General features: G+C 42.4%; 2 protein-coding genes across 7 annotated transcripts in view; one reads left to right on the forward strand and one right to left on the reverse strand.

Moving 5' to 3' along the window:
* Positions 1 to 17,022, forward strand: part of MANSC1 (MANSC domain containing 1) — a 342,189-nt gene that overhangs the window by 129,259 nt on the left and 195,908 nt on the right. The window lies entirely within an intron of this gene.
* On the reverse strand, positions 168 to 16,540 carry CREBL2 (cAMP responsive element binding protein like 2). 6 transcript variants are annotated; one of them, XM_080392462.1, is made up of 6 exons: positions 16,367 to 16,535; positions 12,747 to 12,895; positions 6,235 to 6,432; positions 4,951 to 5,098; positions 1,434 to 1,555; positions 168 to 884 (listed from the first exon to the last, which is right to left on the reverse strand). In XM_080392462.1, the coding sequence occupies exons 2-5, from the start codon at positions 12,765 to 12,767 to the stop codon at positions 1,464 to 1,466; spliced, it is 459 nt and encodes a 152-aa protein (XP_080248588.1). In that variant the 5' UTR covers positions 12,768 to 12,895; positions 16,367 to 16,535; the 3' UTR covers positions 168 to 884; positions 1,434 to 1,463. The 6 variants fall into 6 exon arrangements, with proteins under 6 accessions (XP_080248588.1, XP_080248592.1, XP_080248589.1 ...); XM_080392466.1 differs by lacking the exon at positions 1,434 to 1,555; XM_080392463.1 differs by lacking the exon at positions 12,747 to 12,895 and having other exon boundaries at positions 16,367 to 16,534.

Genomic DNA, 17,022 nt, shown 5'->3' on the forward strand with positions numbered 1-17,022 from the left:
GAGATCATACACAAGAATTGCTTGAAGCAGCAGTTACCAGCATTGATTAAGCCAGTTGTGAATTACAGGCAGACACAAAAAAGGAGGGCTAACTTTGCACTACTTAAAGAAGCAAAGTTTCCACATCCCAAGTGCTTTTTATGGAGGAAAAAAGAAAGCAAGAGTCATTTGTCTGGTTTTTTTTAAGTTTCTTTTTTAATGAAGTGTTGCTGAAAATCATTAGCTGAACAACAGCATTTTCTAGTTACAATTTAAAGTAAGATAAAGAAAATACAAATAATGGTATAAATAATATCAAGCACCAGCTTTTGCAGAAATTACTTAAGGCAACAGCAAAACTGGCACTAAAAATTCTACTACTTTAGCCACATACACAAATCTACACATTCCATAAATATAGCATCAGTTGAATTTTAGTCCACTGATGCACTACTCGTTACGGGATACCTCAGATTTTACTGTGGAGTAGAAGCTTCTGTTTTCTCACACAAATTCACAACAGTCATACAAGAAATTCAGTTATTGACATAACTTACACAGAAATTAATGCTCAGTGGTACTAATAGCAGGACACTTAGAAGCTGGTGTTTTGACTTGCCTACCTACAACAGGGATTTTTACATCAGCTGATCCTGTGTCACTCATGCTGTAACTCTTCAGCATAACTAAGACTAGGGTTCTTATTTCAGCTTTTCCTCTGATTCCTCTGCATTTTTAGACTAGTCTCAAACATTTGGTCCTTACATTAACAGTAGTTTTATAGCTAATTGTAGAGATTATGATTTCTTGGAAAGTAGCAAATGGAGCTATGATACCAAATCTCCACCTCTTCGTGGGATGCCAGCAAGAACTAGAATAATTAGTGATGTAGATTAATCTTCACCCTAAAAGGCAAATGGGAAAAAAAGGAAAAACAAGTCAGTCACAGACACTTTTGCAAAGCTAGCTGGGTTTCAGCTGTAAAGAAAAAGCTTTCTGAAATTCATTTAATACATTAAAAACAGTTAATAATGTTAACAGTAAGTTAACAGTCTTTTGAAAAGCAGCTAATGGAATATAGATTCTTTGACAAACACTTATTATCAGATTATGAAAGCAGACTTTTTTTTCATAGAATTACAACATTTTCTCAGTTAAGTGACAACTCAATTAAATGTATCCACTTCATTTTTCAGGATTCTATGCACAAAGCATACATATAGCATATAAACCCACAAGACTTATTGCATGTTTTGTTATGAAGTTTCCACTATCTGGTAAATGCTTAGGTTACACTCTCCAAAAGTAAGTGTAACTGTACACTGCTTGTGCCATCAGCACGGAGTTCAGTCTTATTACACCTTACTGTAACACAGTTTTAGCGTTGTCATAAACACCAATTACTACAGACAACATTTTTTGAAGACTATGGATAGTTTCCAAGAGATACCCACCTTTAGCTGGGCAAAGGTTCTAGCTGACAATTAGATTTCCATGGCAAGTGGGAAAATGAAGCATTTCCAGGCTTTTTTCCTTTCTTCGATGTTTGAGAGAAAGAACCAGCTGCACACACTCACTGCAGGAGAAATGAGTGGAAGGCTGTGCCCATCTTACACAGAGGGAGGATAAGACTAAACTATCCTCCATTATTTAGGGTACTATATGAAACTCCTGGCCAGAGAACCTGCCTGTATCACTTCTACGAGCGACCTCAGTGGACGTGAAGGCTGTAAGCATCAAAGTAGCAAATGAATCACAAATATTTCTTAGTTTTCAAGGGGAACTGCAAAACTTCAAACTCCAAAATAAAAGACTCTGAGATCCATCTAAGGCCACAACATTTATAACATAGCATAATCTGCCATGTGATGGAAGTCACAGATGCAAATGCTTGTTGCCGAGAATCCTACATTTCAAAATAAACTACAGGATTTGGAGAAGGTTGGAAACTTGCAGTTAGAGCCTCTAACTAGGTGTCACGCATATTTTGGCTTACAGGACAAACAAGGAAACCATTTAAGATGATGTAGGCTGTAACATGCCTCCTGTCCCATCTGCATGAAGCACAAAAAAACCTGTTACAACATGATTGCCGCTATTTGTGCCACAGAGCTGGGCCCAGGCTTGCCAAACACAATCCTGTAACATCAACAGCTGGCTAAGCCAAGAAGCAGAAGCCACCATGACGGGGAACAGATGAAAACTGTTGCTCATCACAATGAGAAATTCCACCTCTCCATTTCCTCCATAAAAGAAAACGTAACTCCTGAGAAGCTTCTCATTTGGCATCACAGAAAGTGAAACAAAGAAAGAGTGGAGGAGGAGAGCAAGTAAAGGATTTCTGGCGAGATAAGAGCTGTGTTTGCCACATTACCTAGTGCTGAGTGGAACTGTTCTGGTCACACAACTCTTCTGCACATTTTCTACATCCCCAGTTCAGAAAGACACAAAGTATAAACATAACATTTGAAATACATGTTTAATTACAATACATAGTTTACATCTGAAAGTAGATGCATAAGTCTAATTCTAACAAAAAATAATGTATTACACTTCTGACATGATTGTGTTACAAAATCCAACTGCAAGGTTCACAGACTATAGTTCTGCACATTTGGCCTAGGGTGGTTTTTCCTCCAGAAAATTCAGAAAAAGGACACACAAGCATTCAACAGTGACAACTATCCCAAAATTTATGGGTTGGCTTTGTTCTATTTTTTAGGACAAACTGCAGTTCAGAGATTATAAGGAAGGGGGAAGGGGGGGCTGGAGGAAGGGGGGGGGGGCAACCCTTGTATCCTCCCCATCTCTGCTTTAGTGTTACTTAACCTTTCCTATTTTTCCATGTCTATGCAACATTACTATCAATTGCTAGCCAAGTACATGAGTGGAGGGTCTATAGAATAAACTTTAAACTATGCCTTAAAGATTAATATATGAGCACTCAGAATGGAATTCTGAAAACAACCGTGCTGTACACTGAAATATGGCACTTTATTATTTTCAGTGCTTTCAACTAACCTTGAATTGACATAAGCCTAAACAGACCCAATTAGCTCAAAAAGATGGCAACATTCAGTCTAGCAAAGTCATTCATTATAATATTTATTCTATGAAACGAAGAAAACATAATATTAAAAAATGTTCCATGCATTTCATAAAATACAGAGAAAGACATTATCACAAACAAAACGGAATAAGCAAGCAAAACCCCCACTGAAAATCATGAGAGCTCCACTCTCCACATTGCATCACATAAATGCAAAAAGCATATTCAGGAGAAAGAGCGGTTTAAGGAAAGCGACAAGTTATCTGTCAATATCTGGGATGAGTAAATCAGCCTGCAAGACTTTTGTCATCACCTCTCATCATAAAAAAAAAAACCTGATGCAACTTGTTTTCTTTGCTACCTCTTTTTGGCATTATCTTTGGCTGGGAAACCAGGATAGCACAGCAGAATTCATATTAAGTTACACAGAAAGATACTAGGGCCCAAGGTGTAGGTAGATACAGAAAGATAGCAGAGCACAATTGGTGGGAGGAGATGGCAGTTGTTCCACTGCTGGAAGCAAGGTGGAGGGACGTGCTTTGACTATCTTACCAGGAGCATGGGGGGCAGGAGATACATCCTGCAAAAGAAGTATGGACAAAAGCAGGGAATGTATCTAGTACCTCTCTCAAGAGTCCCAATCACATAAAAGACATGCTGCATTATAAAAGGATGCAGAGATCTTTATTTAGGTTACAAATTGCATTACTTTAAACTTACTTACTGAAAGCTTTTGAATCAGTCCCTTCTCCTCGACCTACGATACTCCATTTGGCTTTAGCCAAGCTGTTAAAAGATCCTCCTTTTGCTTTTACGTTACAGAACTTCACCGACTCCCATGACAGTTACCAACCACAAAGCCAGTGTAATTCTGGGCTCTGACACAAAAGCAGCCCCCGTCTCTTATTTGGAATGACCAAAAGCTGACATAGCTGTATTTGGGGAGGGTGGTGTAGAGAAAGGAAGAACAAGGCTCCACTCACACAAACACCTGTTACCCCAAAAGCCCCACTCCATGCAGGCTTACGAATACTGCAATCAAAGAGTTTCATGTGGGGAGGAGCAAAGAGAAGACAGCGGACTGGGATCCTTCCCCCTGCATCTGGGGATGCATCCACTTCTCTCACAACAGCATTCTTCTGCTAGCTACCAAGCTATTGCTGCTGCAGTGTAGAAGGTTCTGCATTGGCCTCCTGTGAATGATGCACCATGGAGGAAGACTGTTACAGTTACAAATGTGGTTTTCACACTGTTTCCTAAAAACAGAAAGCTAGGAATTGCTGTTTTTAAAAAATGTAAAGTGTAATTTAACCTGTAGCATGCAATATTACAAGATTAGAAGATGTAAGGTAATGAGTTGCCCATGCTACACCTTAACCCTGTTCCTTTGCATGTACATATCAGGAATATGACTTTATATCACATGATCTTTTCACATTTCAATTCCTAGAAGAAACTTATTACATTCCCTGGACAAGCACAAATGAGGCAGGAAGAAGACTCTACAGGAAATCTCAAGTCAAGCATTTCTCCCTTTTGAGTGCTTGCTGCTAGAATAATGTTTTCTTGATGGAGTTTTAAAAATTCAATTATGTTTTATGTGCTCCATTTACCTTGCATTAGGAAAAAAAAATGCTGTAAAAGATTAAGGTCTCAGGTCTTGACAGGTCACCACAGGCCTTGGTGAAACACAAGGATTGAGTCGTCTTTTAAAATAACCGTCCCGCTTCCTAGCTAGTGCGATTTCTGTGTTGTCCATGTAAACATTACACAGAGCCTTTGTACCACCCACTAAGCTCTCTACTTCAATCAACTATTTGTGCCCAAAAGCACATCCTTATGTTTCTTCCTACACCACAGCCATCCTCCTACACCACAAAAGATGTAATAAAATAGGAACTAACCATAAGCTGAATACTTACAGGGATTGCTGCTGTTTGCTTCTGTCTTCCCAGCCTTGGCAAGTTTGGTCGCGTTCTGCTGTGCTTTGCCTTGCTCCTCTCCAGTTAGCAGGGCTTTTATTTCAGAGGGGATTTTCCCTTGGTCCATCGCCATGCACCACTGCTTGTACTGAAACACGCAAACACATTAGGCATTAGCAAACAGCCAGGATCACATTAGCAGACAAAACAGAGCTGTAATCTTTACCTTCCGGTATATTCATTTAAGGTTTGAATTTACTGGGCTGAAGCCTCTTGCAAAACTGCAGAGCCCTAATGAGCTAAGCACGTGTCCATGGTTGCATACCTGCTTCAGTAAATCCTGTTTCAGTCAATAAACTGCTACTCAGTGGCAGTACTAGACAGAATACTGTAATTATTAAACAACATGGAACACTTTGTGCATTTTCTCGCTGCTGGCATGCCAGAATACCGTTCCAGTTCATGGCCTTTTAAAAACAAATATTTCACATGACTCTCGGGCTGACTGACTATTAAGACGTCCTTTCTGATTGTGCAAGGCATGGCTACAGCACATGTGCCTTATTCCTAGTTCCCTCATTTTATATTCTTCATTGGCAAACCCTGAAGCACACCAACACACCTGTGGTCAGTTAGCTGACTTTCCACCCAAACCTAATCTTATTCACTTGTGGTGATTAGCCCTGACTATTTAAACAAACTTAATGCAAGGTCAACGCAATATCCTCAACTCCAGTGAAATTTCAATGGCATCTCAGTACCACCAAGGAGTCGAGTCTTTATTTGCAGATGAAACGTTCTTCTTCAGTTAATGCAGTTTATTTGGCCAAGATACCCACCTTATACGTGCTGGAACACAGGGCAGCTGTGCAACCATCTACACAGAGAACATCCTACAAGAATCAACCTCCCCAACAGAGACAAAGGTCTGTGGGAAGCAGTGACACACAGTGGATATATGTTCCCCTTGATATTTTAATACATCTCCACCCTCTACCTCTTTCTACCTCTGTCAGAGGTTTTCCAAAACAACCATTTCAGAGACAACAGGCTCCTATGCAATGGCATTTGCTCTGCTTGCTTCCAGTTCAAAACCAGCAGATAACTTGCAACATGAAGTTCATATTCAACATGCAAAGTAGGCAAACAGCTGAATGCATCTGTTACTGATGTTTTGATACCTTACAGCTAGCCAAGTCCCACTCTCAGTCACAGTGATTTCAAGAATCCATGAGGACAGGTCCCAAATAATACTGAGGGTTAAGTTAAAGGATAGTTTCTTACCATTTCAAGCTCTTCTCTGAGAGCACAGATGGCTCGCTCTCTGCTTGAAACCAGCTCTTCCAGGTACTGGTACCTCAGCTTCTTCCTGGCTCTGCACTCTCTGGCACTCTGACGACTTCTTTCAAGTTTTGCCTTCAAGTCTATTTTGGCTGGTTTACGACCTCGCTTGCCTGGTTTCTTTACCTTGCCTCCAACCACCTGGAAAGCAAGGGTACAGTAAAGATCCTGTTCTGCAAAATTAATGCTATAACCGTGTCATTGTGCCTACCAGGTATCTCAAGCAGATAATCTTGCATATACTTTCACTGATTCTGGAGCCACAGAAGAAATATGGGGGGTGATGTATGAAGTTTTCAGTGAAAGCATCAAAAACAAAAGAGAGGGATATGATTTCATAGTGAAGTCAGTGCTTAAGCAGTCCTATTGTAAATGCTACTAATCTGGTTTGGAGGAGCTCCACAGAATGGTCGAGGTTGACAGGGATTTCTGGAAGTCACCTGGTCCACCCTCCACTGCTCAAGTAGGGTCACCTAGAGCTGGCTGCCCAGGACTGTGTCCAGACGGCTTTTCAATATCTCAGAGGAGGGAGATTCCACAAGCCCTTGGACAACCTCAGTGCTCAGTCAGCTTCACAGTAAAAAAAACATTTCCTGATATTCAGATGGACCCTCCTGTATTCCAGTCTGTACCCAGTGCCTCTGGTCCTGGCAATGGATACTACTGAAGAGAGCCTGTCTCAGTCTTCTTTACACCCTCCCCTACAAATACAGGTATTTGTACACACTGATGAGATCTCCTGAGCCTTCTCTTCTCCAGACTAGACTATCCCAGCCTTCTCAGCCTTTCTTCATAGAAAAGATGCTCTAGTCCCTTCTTCATCTTAGTGGCCTGTTGCTGAACTCTCTCCAGTGCCTCCATTTCTCTCTTGTAGTGTGTCTGGTTCTGGCTTCCCCAGTACTTCAGCTATCTAGGAGGATATCTGGGACATTGAGAGGACCAAGATGACAGTCAACTTGTAGTGAAACTGGTTTTATACTAACAACAACCCCTGCCCTAATTCTTGCCAGCCCTAGAAATATTATATTATGGAGTTAAACACTGATTTGGAATAAAAAAAATAATTATTTATATCAACGGCATCCAAAATTTAGTTTGCTGTAATAAAACAAGCAGGTTCAGCCTACTGTAAAGATGCAACTTGTCAGAATTATTCACTAGCCATCTGAGCTTCTTCAGTCCCAATTTCTTTCAAAGGAATCTTCTGAGGACTTTTACTAAACAGGGAACTCAGTTACACTGAGTCCTACCTCTGCTGCTTCTGCTCCAGCTATACCTAACCACTCTGGCCATGTTTACCTTCAAAACATGATTACACAATCTGGAAAACTGTTTCCTTGCATCTCCTCATGCAACCTATGCTGATGTTCAACTCTCCCTGTGCCTAATTTACATCTCCTTTGCAGAAATGTAACCCCCTAGTTTCTTTTCCTATGAAGTGCAGATTTTGCAATAATTTTCCCCTCTTTGTGTGTCTTTTTTTTTAAAAAAAGAAACAGATCTGAAAGCTTCTCTCACTACAAATAAATAATAATAATAAAAAAGGAATAGCTTCCTCAATGTTTACTCTGTGCTTCCCAACCCAAATATTTTACTCTTAACATGAGAGCATGGCACAAGAAAGCCTTAAACATAGCCTGAAACTCAGCATGCTGGTGTATCGCCCTGTAAGCATTACATCAGCCACACACCCCATCTCTCCTCTGAAGTGAGGATTTCTCTTTATTTGCATTCTGACCACACTGTTTGAATGGAGGGGGTGTGGAGAAACACACCTAACACACACACCTACGTACAAGAATTTTTACTGCTGGCTTAGTGTTTCACTATACTGTATGTAGATGAGACTTTCTAACAGGCACTGTTCAAACTAGAGTTCATCGTAAAAAAGGCACTTTTTACTGTGTGATGCTACCAAGTCAGCTTTGACAATCAAAGCCACTTGTTCTACAAACTTAGCAGGCTGCTAAAAACAATAACATAGTGAATTGATGTGCTAGAATGAAGGAAAAAAAAAAAAAGATCACACAATTGAGCCATTTTTTTCCCTTGGAAAGTGAGTCAATAATCACATGCCAACATAATCTTACCCTCTCTATATTGCCTCTCCTAGTTTATTCAGGTGTAGCTGCCTACCATAAGCAAACTGAGGAACAGAAAGTACTTAATGGACTTCTAGTGATAATGAAATGAAATGAGCACAATATAGTTAGAAGAGCAAAGAAAAAAATATCAAGCTCTCTTACATTTGAACTGCTTAATACAGTTTGAGTAATCGCTCCACCAAGGTGGCCTCCGTGTGATCTTCTTGTTCAGACCCTATATTCACCAAGGCAGGATAAAACCAACCAGCCATGGCCAAGAGGGAAATAAGCTCCGAAGAAAGGAAAGTGCCTGTCCCCTTGCAGGCATGACAAGCACAGCTCTGTCCTCCCATGGAACCACACTCATGTGTGCTGTGATTTAAACTCCTAGCTCAGCAGGAGTCAGAAATAAACATCGTCTCCCTAGGAGGGGATGTAGGCTCTCACAATTTGCTATTACTACTTGCACTTGAAAGATTTCTGAATATTACATTATACACTACAGCCAAAGTACTTCAGTTCTCAAAGACTTCTACCGCCTGAGACTTTTCTGTGCCAATGCAAGGTAGTTTGAAGTATACCTTTGACTTCAAGAGCTAGGTGAGGTCTTGTAGAGACATACACTCCAGCTCTCTTAAAAAACCTTTGCAACTCCGTTCTGACCCTCTAGAAGAGTGACCTAGCTCTCAAGAGCCCCAGCACACCAAGACAAAATAACAGCTTGAGACTTAGTCCTGCACAGGAGCATGTCACTGCCACCCTCTTTCACCAGAACATCAGGCAGGTGAATAGTTGCTACCACATTGTTTCTCACAACCAGCAAGTTAAAGCACGGGCAAAGAGCACCCAACCTTTCCACAGCCAGCATCTGGGGCAGGCACTGGCAATGAAAAGCACTCACAAGCAGCACAGCTTCACAGCGGTTAAATCCATCCAACACCACAACCTCACAAAATAATTTCTTTTTAAGGACCTGTTATTTTAAAGCATCTCATGTATGTTTATATGCAGCTGGTGCCTTTTTTTCAAGGTAGGGGGTCACATCAACACAGAAAACATACAAAGGGCGAGAAAGTCTATCTCTATGCCAGTAAGAAATCAAGTGAGCTCACAAAAACTCTGAGTTTAAAAGTGTATTTTTACAGACAAATCTAGCGATGTGGACATAAACCTGTTAAAGGCACTTTGTAATCTGTAAGGAAACTAGACGCTGGTGTAGACTGCTCTGCACATTGCAAATGCACCCTGGATCCACCATTATCAATTAGTCACTCTAGAGAGCTTTCTACAGATTGGTATGCTAATTGCTCTCTCTCCCTCAAGATCTTTTACCACTGCAGCAGCCCTGCACGCAAGCTCTCTTATGGGAGGAAAATGGCTTGTACCTCTTGGGTCATTGCTTTCCAATGCTCTAACCACCAGGACTATGGAAATAATGAAAAGCTTCCTTCCCTTTTAACTCAGACTTTAAGTGGTAAGACTCTAATAATCTGCCTTCACACCATCCCAAAAGGCTCATACTGTCTTTGTGGCTTCTGAAGTGGAGTGCACCATAGAGTTAGGCATCACCCTGCACAGCTAGTTTGGTAAGCAATTTAATCGAATCTGCATCCTTAAAAGTTTTTCCTCACCAATATTTACAAGCTCCTTCTGTAACCTCAAGCAACCCAGCCGGGGAAAAAAAAAGGCCTGATAAATCCTTTGCCACTGTCATGTTTCAACGCCAGCTGGCAGCTAAGTACCAAGCAGCCACTTGCTAACTCCCCCCACCCTGCAGCAGGATAGGGAGGAGAACTGGAAAAAGGTAGAACTCATGAGGTGAAACAAAAACAATTTAATAACTGAAACAAAATAAAATAACAATGACAATTGCAATGAAAAGGAGAGAGAGGGAGAAAGGAATAAAACCCAAAAGCAGGGAAAAAACCAAAACTCAAGTGATGCACAATACAGTTGCTCACTCCTCGCTGATCGATGCCAGTCCCCAAGCAGCAATTGGCAGGCATCGGCCAACTCCCCCCAGTTTATATACTCAGTGTGACATTCTACGGTATGGAACACCCCTTCGACTAGTTCAGGTCGGCTGTCCTCGCTGTGTGCCCTCCCAGCTTCTTGTGCCCTTCCAGCCTTCTTGCTGGCCGGGCCTAAAAACCCGAAAAGTCCTTGACTTACTATAAACAGTACTTAGCAATAACTAAAAACATCAGTCTTTTATCAACATTATTCTCATATTAAATCCAAAACACAGCACTACACCAGCTACCAAGAAGAAAATCAACTCTATGCCAGCTGAAACCAGGACAGCCACCATCCCACATTATCTGCCTGGCTTCTAGTCATGTTTGCCTACTCAGTTGCTATGCTGATGTGACAGAAAGAAGACAAAGCAGAAGTGCTAGCTGATGTTGAACATGGCAGCAGACCAAGAAAAGAAACAAGCAAGCAAACATTTTTTAATTCCCTTTGTATTCCTCCAGAACTTATAAAGGGATGTGATCTATTAGCATTCAGCAGTAGGGATTTGGTTTTTTTCAGGAAGTCATATTTAATCAAGACCCAGAACAATATTAATCATAAAATATGTCATAGAAATATTAATTATGACATGCATTTGTCAGAAATCTGACCAAGCTCCTATTTCAGTTCACTCAGACTTCAGAAAATAGAAGAACATAACTCCTTCCCTTTTTAATACAGTACTTAGATCTTTAACATCATTCTTGCCTGACATCAGTGTTCCAGTACAAAATTACTTGATCTGGAATTGGAAATAGCTGCAGTTACTTGCCCGGATGTATAAAAAGCCCTCAGATTAGAGGGATTCAGTAGTTCTCTACAAAAACACTGCCAGATTGTGTGATGGAGAGGACCTCCTTAGGAAGGAGACACATACATAATACTGCTACCAGGATTCACATCACAAGGAACTGAGCCACTCAGAAGACTGTGATAAAGGTGGCCTCACTGTGACATCTGCAGGTTTTGATCAACTTGGAAGATTAAAATAAGCCTATCTGAAGCACAGTTCACCACTACTGATCATCAACGCTGATCGCATTGACCAGTTCAGAATCCAGCAGCTCTCAGTTCATTTACTGACACAAGTAGCTCTCAAGTGCTCCATCAACCAGTACCAAAGATCCAGCTCAAGGAACCATCTTGAGCAGACTCTTGGTTACATTAGTGGCTGAAGGTACAGGTATGCAGAATTTAACTTAGCATGGAGCTGACTATCATCTACAGAATTGATATAAAACTATAAAAGTGATTAGCAAAAAATAAAGCCCAAGTTCTGCATTTATTACAGTAGAGGAAGGAATTTGTTCACACTTGCATACATTTTCTCAAGACCAGTAATCAAATCAAGTTAGTCACAGGTCTCCTAATAAAAAGGAAGTTACCTTATCAGCTAAGCCACAGCATACCATTCACAGCAGCAGTATAAAACCCAGCTAGAAAATATATCAGTTATTCCTCCATTGAATGACATTTTATATGCTTCACACAGATTATTTAGTTAACTTTCACTGGAAGACAAAATGCCTTCAATAATGATCCAAAAATGCAAGCTATTATTTAGTGAACAAACATTTTCTAAGTCTTAAGCAGATATGTCAACAGAAATTAATCCTAAAACTCTAATCATATGAAGCGATTAATGTACCAAGAATGTAATCTTTAGCACAGATGTGTAAAGAAGACTATCTTTGCTGAAATGTCTATTTTAAAAAAAAACATAAGCTAGGAATAAATATCAGGTTTTCATGAAGTGTTACACAGGCATCCACAAGTGCATAAGTGTTAAGGTTCAGGGCAAGCATTGCTACTTAAGACTGTGCAGCAATCACCCAGATGCCACCTTACCACTCAACCGGCAAGAGTCCTCCTCTTCCACCAGGAAGGACTCAGACTCATGTGTGGAAGCACATCCACCAACATCCACATGTGTTCTCCTGGCTTACACTAACAGAACCCAGGCGTGTCTTTAAACCTATCTCTGTTAGAGCTTGAAGCAGGCAACAGGGATAGTCAGCTAACACTACCACATACATCCTCCTAGCTCACTGCAACAACGAAATAAAACTGTTCTAGCTTTTCTATAGGATTTAAGCTTATCCATTTTACTTCCTTATTGCAAATGTGAGGAACCAGACATATCATCTGAGCGATGCTGAGCAGCAACTTGTTAAAACATTTGATGATGTGAAATTGCCCATCTCAAATTATAGCCAAAACTATTTTATATTTCCAAGCAAGCAGTAACGAGAACACTTTACATTTGGACACTATCCTGGGTGGAAGACTCCTCCAGCACTGTGCAAACCTGCGTATTGTGAAAAAGCCCTGAAGGGTGAAAACATAGTAACCCACCTCCGTAACAACTGAGGTCATTATGAAAACACATCCTGTGCTTTGCTCTCCACACTAGCTCTCAGTCCCTGCTGTGGTGTTGAAAGCATTCCTCAGAGTGGATTCCAGGATTGCTGGGAGATTGCCCCTCTCTTTGTGGTCCTGGTCACCTACAACAGCAAGGGTCACAGGCAGAGATGTGCTAGAGGACATCTCATTAATAAAGACCCACCAAGCTCTCTATTTTAAGCACAAGATTTCACATCTGACTTGCTCCCACACTCCCTCCAAGGGACACCTGCACCCCCATAATTATGACTGGGGATCACACACAACTGGGTATTTGATGGTTCAAAGCTGGGCAGTGCGGAAAGCAGCACAACTCCTTGTGTGCTGCCTTTTGCTGTGGAATTTCCCTTCCCCTAACACCAAGTGCTCCCCCGAAATGGAAAGGCTGTATGAACACCAGAGCAAGACACTGACAGATGCTCAATCCATAAATATAAATGCTCCATACAAACTGTTTTCCTGAGGGCTTGCTTTTTCAAACTCGGTTTACACCTGGAAACACTCAGACCTCACCTATTTAAAGGCTTTTCTTTCACTTCACACATTGCAAGTTTGTGGAAGTTTAGAAGTAGTGAGACCTCAAGACTAACATCCTTGCCCAAGGCCATGGGACCAGCCTGATGAAAAGCAAACGATCTGAGCTGGAGACCTGGCTTTCAGCTTGGCTTTCGACAGCCACAGTGTCTGGGGGGATGAAAGTATAAAGGAATTTGCTTCTTCCATTTAGAGGATGCAGCTATTTACAAGCAAAAGAAAGCTGAGAACCAAGAACCAGTCTGTTCAAAATTGAGCAACTAACCTGGAATTAAAACAAGTATAAGAGATTGACATCTACTCTTTTAAAAATCTGAAGAGTGGACTGTTTCACTGTCATCAGAACTGGGTAACAAAAGGTTTTCTTAAGCCTGCTTTCTTACATTCCTTTGTAAGACTAGTTGAGCAGCTGCCTTGAGATAGGCAAGGCACTTTAAAAAGTTGTTGGGTGCACTTCACTAAATTTTCATTCCGATTCAGAAAAGTAATCAATTACTATGTTCCGCTGCTAAGATTAAGAATGACGCATTCTACATTTTCTAGATCTCATGCTCAGATATGCTCTCTCTCCCTTTATTTCTTACTAATTCTTCCTATTTTGAGGAATATGTTACAATTAACCTTTTTTCTAATGCTCTCTTAAATTGGGTAAGGCTATATTATAGTGCACTAAGAATTAGGGAAAACATTACAGCCTGCAAGCCCAATTCTACATTATGTCACACAGATGAAGGAAAACACTGAAATTGGGTGTATGCAGCTATAGAATGGTTACTTCACTGCTAATGCAATTCAGTTATCTCAGCTTTTGCAGGGAAACTCCTTTCACAGTCACACTTGTGCAATTTACAGATAAGACTGATCAGGCAGGCCAACCCTCTCAATAAGGGGGAAAACGTGACTCGGTGGAACTTTTAGAAGACTTCTAGGACATTCTGGCTCAAGCTGTAAGACCACTCTGGCTATAAAATGAAGTATAAATAGTGCTTGCCTCACCCTGGCTGAACAACATGCAATGGGAAGAGCCCTCCTAAGAGAAATAGGATCTCTTAAATGGAGCCACCAAACCCTTAGGGCAACCTGCAGCCTCATGAACTTGTTCTGAAAGGAATCACAGCCCTTCAAAACAACTACAGCAAAGCCTTCCACAGCAGCAGGCACTTAATGACTAATATCATCTATTTTAAGTAGAACATATGAGGATCCCATACCACCCCATATTACTACCCAACAAAAAACCTGCTGAGATTACAAAGAGTTTTAAAGTTTTCCTTAGGTACAGCCGCACCCAGTTAGTTCAGGGCAAGACCCATTTCAATGCCACTGTTCTCACAAGTATTGCAGCAGCAAGTTTTAAATAAAAATGCCATACTAAAAAACTTTAGTTGAGACTGAAGATAAGGAAAGTAAATATTCCAATCTGCCTTTTTTTTTTTTTTTTCTATTCACTTGACATCCATTTTTCTAAGAGCAAAGACTTGTCTTATGGACTGGGTAAAAAAAATTATTTACTAAATGTGTCCAAAAAGGTTTCAGAAAAAAACCCGCAGATTATCAGAACTCAAGACAACAAGAGACCAAAAATTATTTTAAAAATGAAAAATCCAAAAGTTATCTGTTACAAATAAGTTAATTCTGATACAGGAGAAACAAAGCATACTTAACACTAAAGGAGATACAGATCAGCTAATACTGACGAACAATACATGCCTCTAGAATTACATCTTCTGGATCTTCTAAACTACTGCCCTTATTACATAAACTTTGATACAGTTCTCACAGTTGTGAGTATTTGGTTGATGAGCATTTGGTTGACTTCAGTGATGCAGATTTCCCCCACCCTCCTTTGCAGATTTCAGACAAGACCTCGATGAAACCAAAAAGTATACATGTTGAATTGGCAAATCATCATAAACTTTTCATATACTTACAATCAATTCTGTAGACTCTTTGTACTGCCAAAGTATCAATCACTTCTAAGATTCTTACGTTTATTCCCTAAGAAATTACAAGTATTTTTCCCCTCTTTGAATTAAGGCAGATCAGCACAGGCATTGCAATTTTGTTTTAGTAAAATCTGAGTGGGAAGAAACCCAGGTAGCTTGAGAACATATAAGGTACCACAGGCACATGACCACAACATGACCAGTTTTAATATTCAAGCTAAGCTCATAATTTATTATGAGTCAGAAGACTGCTGCCTCACAGTGCACCTCAAGTGTGGTTTCACCTAGCTCACTCCTGGGAACTTAAGCTATCTCTAGCACAAAATCCAGGGTACTACCATAACCACCACCCTAATGAGCTAAAATACCCAAACACAGTTGGGAGTTTCAATGCAAGACACTGCACTGAACAGACACAACAGTTATTTTCTCAGTCCTGTAGGTGCTGCTTTAGGGGCACCCTGGTGCAAGCAGGCAGAAGAGGTGTTCCTTGTGTACCTGCTGTTTTGCTCTACTTAAATGGAGGACTGTACCTTCAGGGATGCCACTGTGCCGTTCTCAAATGAAAATGCAGGAAGAATCAAAGCACCAACACTCATTACAAGGCTGCAACCCAAGCTCCTACCCTAGCACCTTACCACACGTCCACTCTGCCTATTTATCTAAGAAATTCAGGGTGCTATAGGAGCATGGCCCACCACACCACACCAGAGCACTGGTCTGTATCTGGCCTTTGGCCTGTGTCTGGAGCTTTAAGGAAAAACTCGAAGCAGCATCCAAGCACTGTGCTGCATTGGGGCAGCGGGATAGATTGGGGACAACCCCTCCTTCCTGCCGGCAGAAACCACAGGCCTTCCGGAGAAGATTTCAGAGAAGTTTACTTGCAAAGCCTTTAGCGGGAGCACTCACCTCACTCGCAGTTCCCTGTCTATTACCCGTGACGGGGCTTTGTGGGGGTTTACATCACACCGCTTGGAGCCTGAACCCACCGGCAGGAGGGCTCCCCGGCCTCCCCGCACCAAGGCGCCGCCTCACCGCCTGCCCTCGGCTCCACACTGAGCCCAGGCCCTGCCAGGCCCCGCAGCCCCTTACCTTGCTGTCATCCATGTGTGCCGCCAGCCCCGGCCCAGCCCCACACGGCGAGCACACCGGAGCCGCCCGCCCCGACAGACACCAGCACTCACAGTCCCCCAGCGCGGCCCGCAGCCGCCGCCATGGCCCGCCGCCCTGTTTGTTTACAGCCGCCCGCCCCGCCCCGCGCTGGGCGGGCCGGAGAGCCGCGGCAGAGCGGTGCGCGCTGGGAAGAGCAGTCTTGCCGGGCCCCGCCACCCCTGGCCGCTGCCGAGATGGGGGCGGGAAAAACTACAACTCCCAGAGGCCCGCGGGGGGGGGTGGGGTGAGGAGAGACGCGGCGCCGTGATTGGTCCCCGCCCCGCCGGGAGCGCGAACTACGTTTCCCAGAAGGCTCCCGGGGCCGGCCCGGCTCGTCGCGCCGCGCCGCCCCACCCCTCGCTCCCGCAGAGGCGGTGTCTGCCTCGGCCGCAGCGTTAGGAGCTGGGGGGCGGCCGGCCCAAGGCACCTGGTGCTGCTGCCAGTCCCCTCCTGTCCCCAGCCCTCCGTGTGGGCGATTGTCGGGCGTACAGACTCTCTCGCGCTCTGAGGCCTCATTTTAACTTCCAGTCCTTCCTACTGCTGCCGTGTCCACCACCAGTGCTGCCGCCATGTCCACAGTGGCCGGTGGACCTGAC

This window comes from Falco punctatus, assembly GCF_963210335.1.
Source record: "Falco punctatus genome assembly, chromosome: 6".
NCBI classification, from domain to species: Eukaryota; Metazoa; Chordata; class Aves; order Falconiformes; family Falconidae; genus Falco; species Falco punctatus.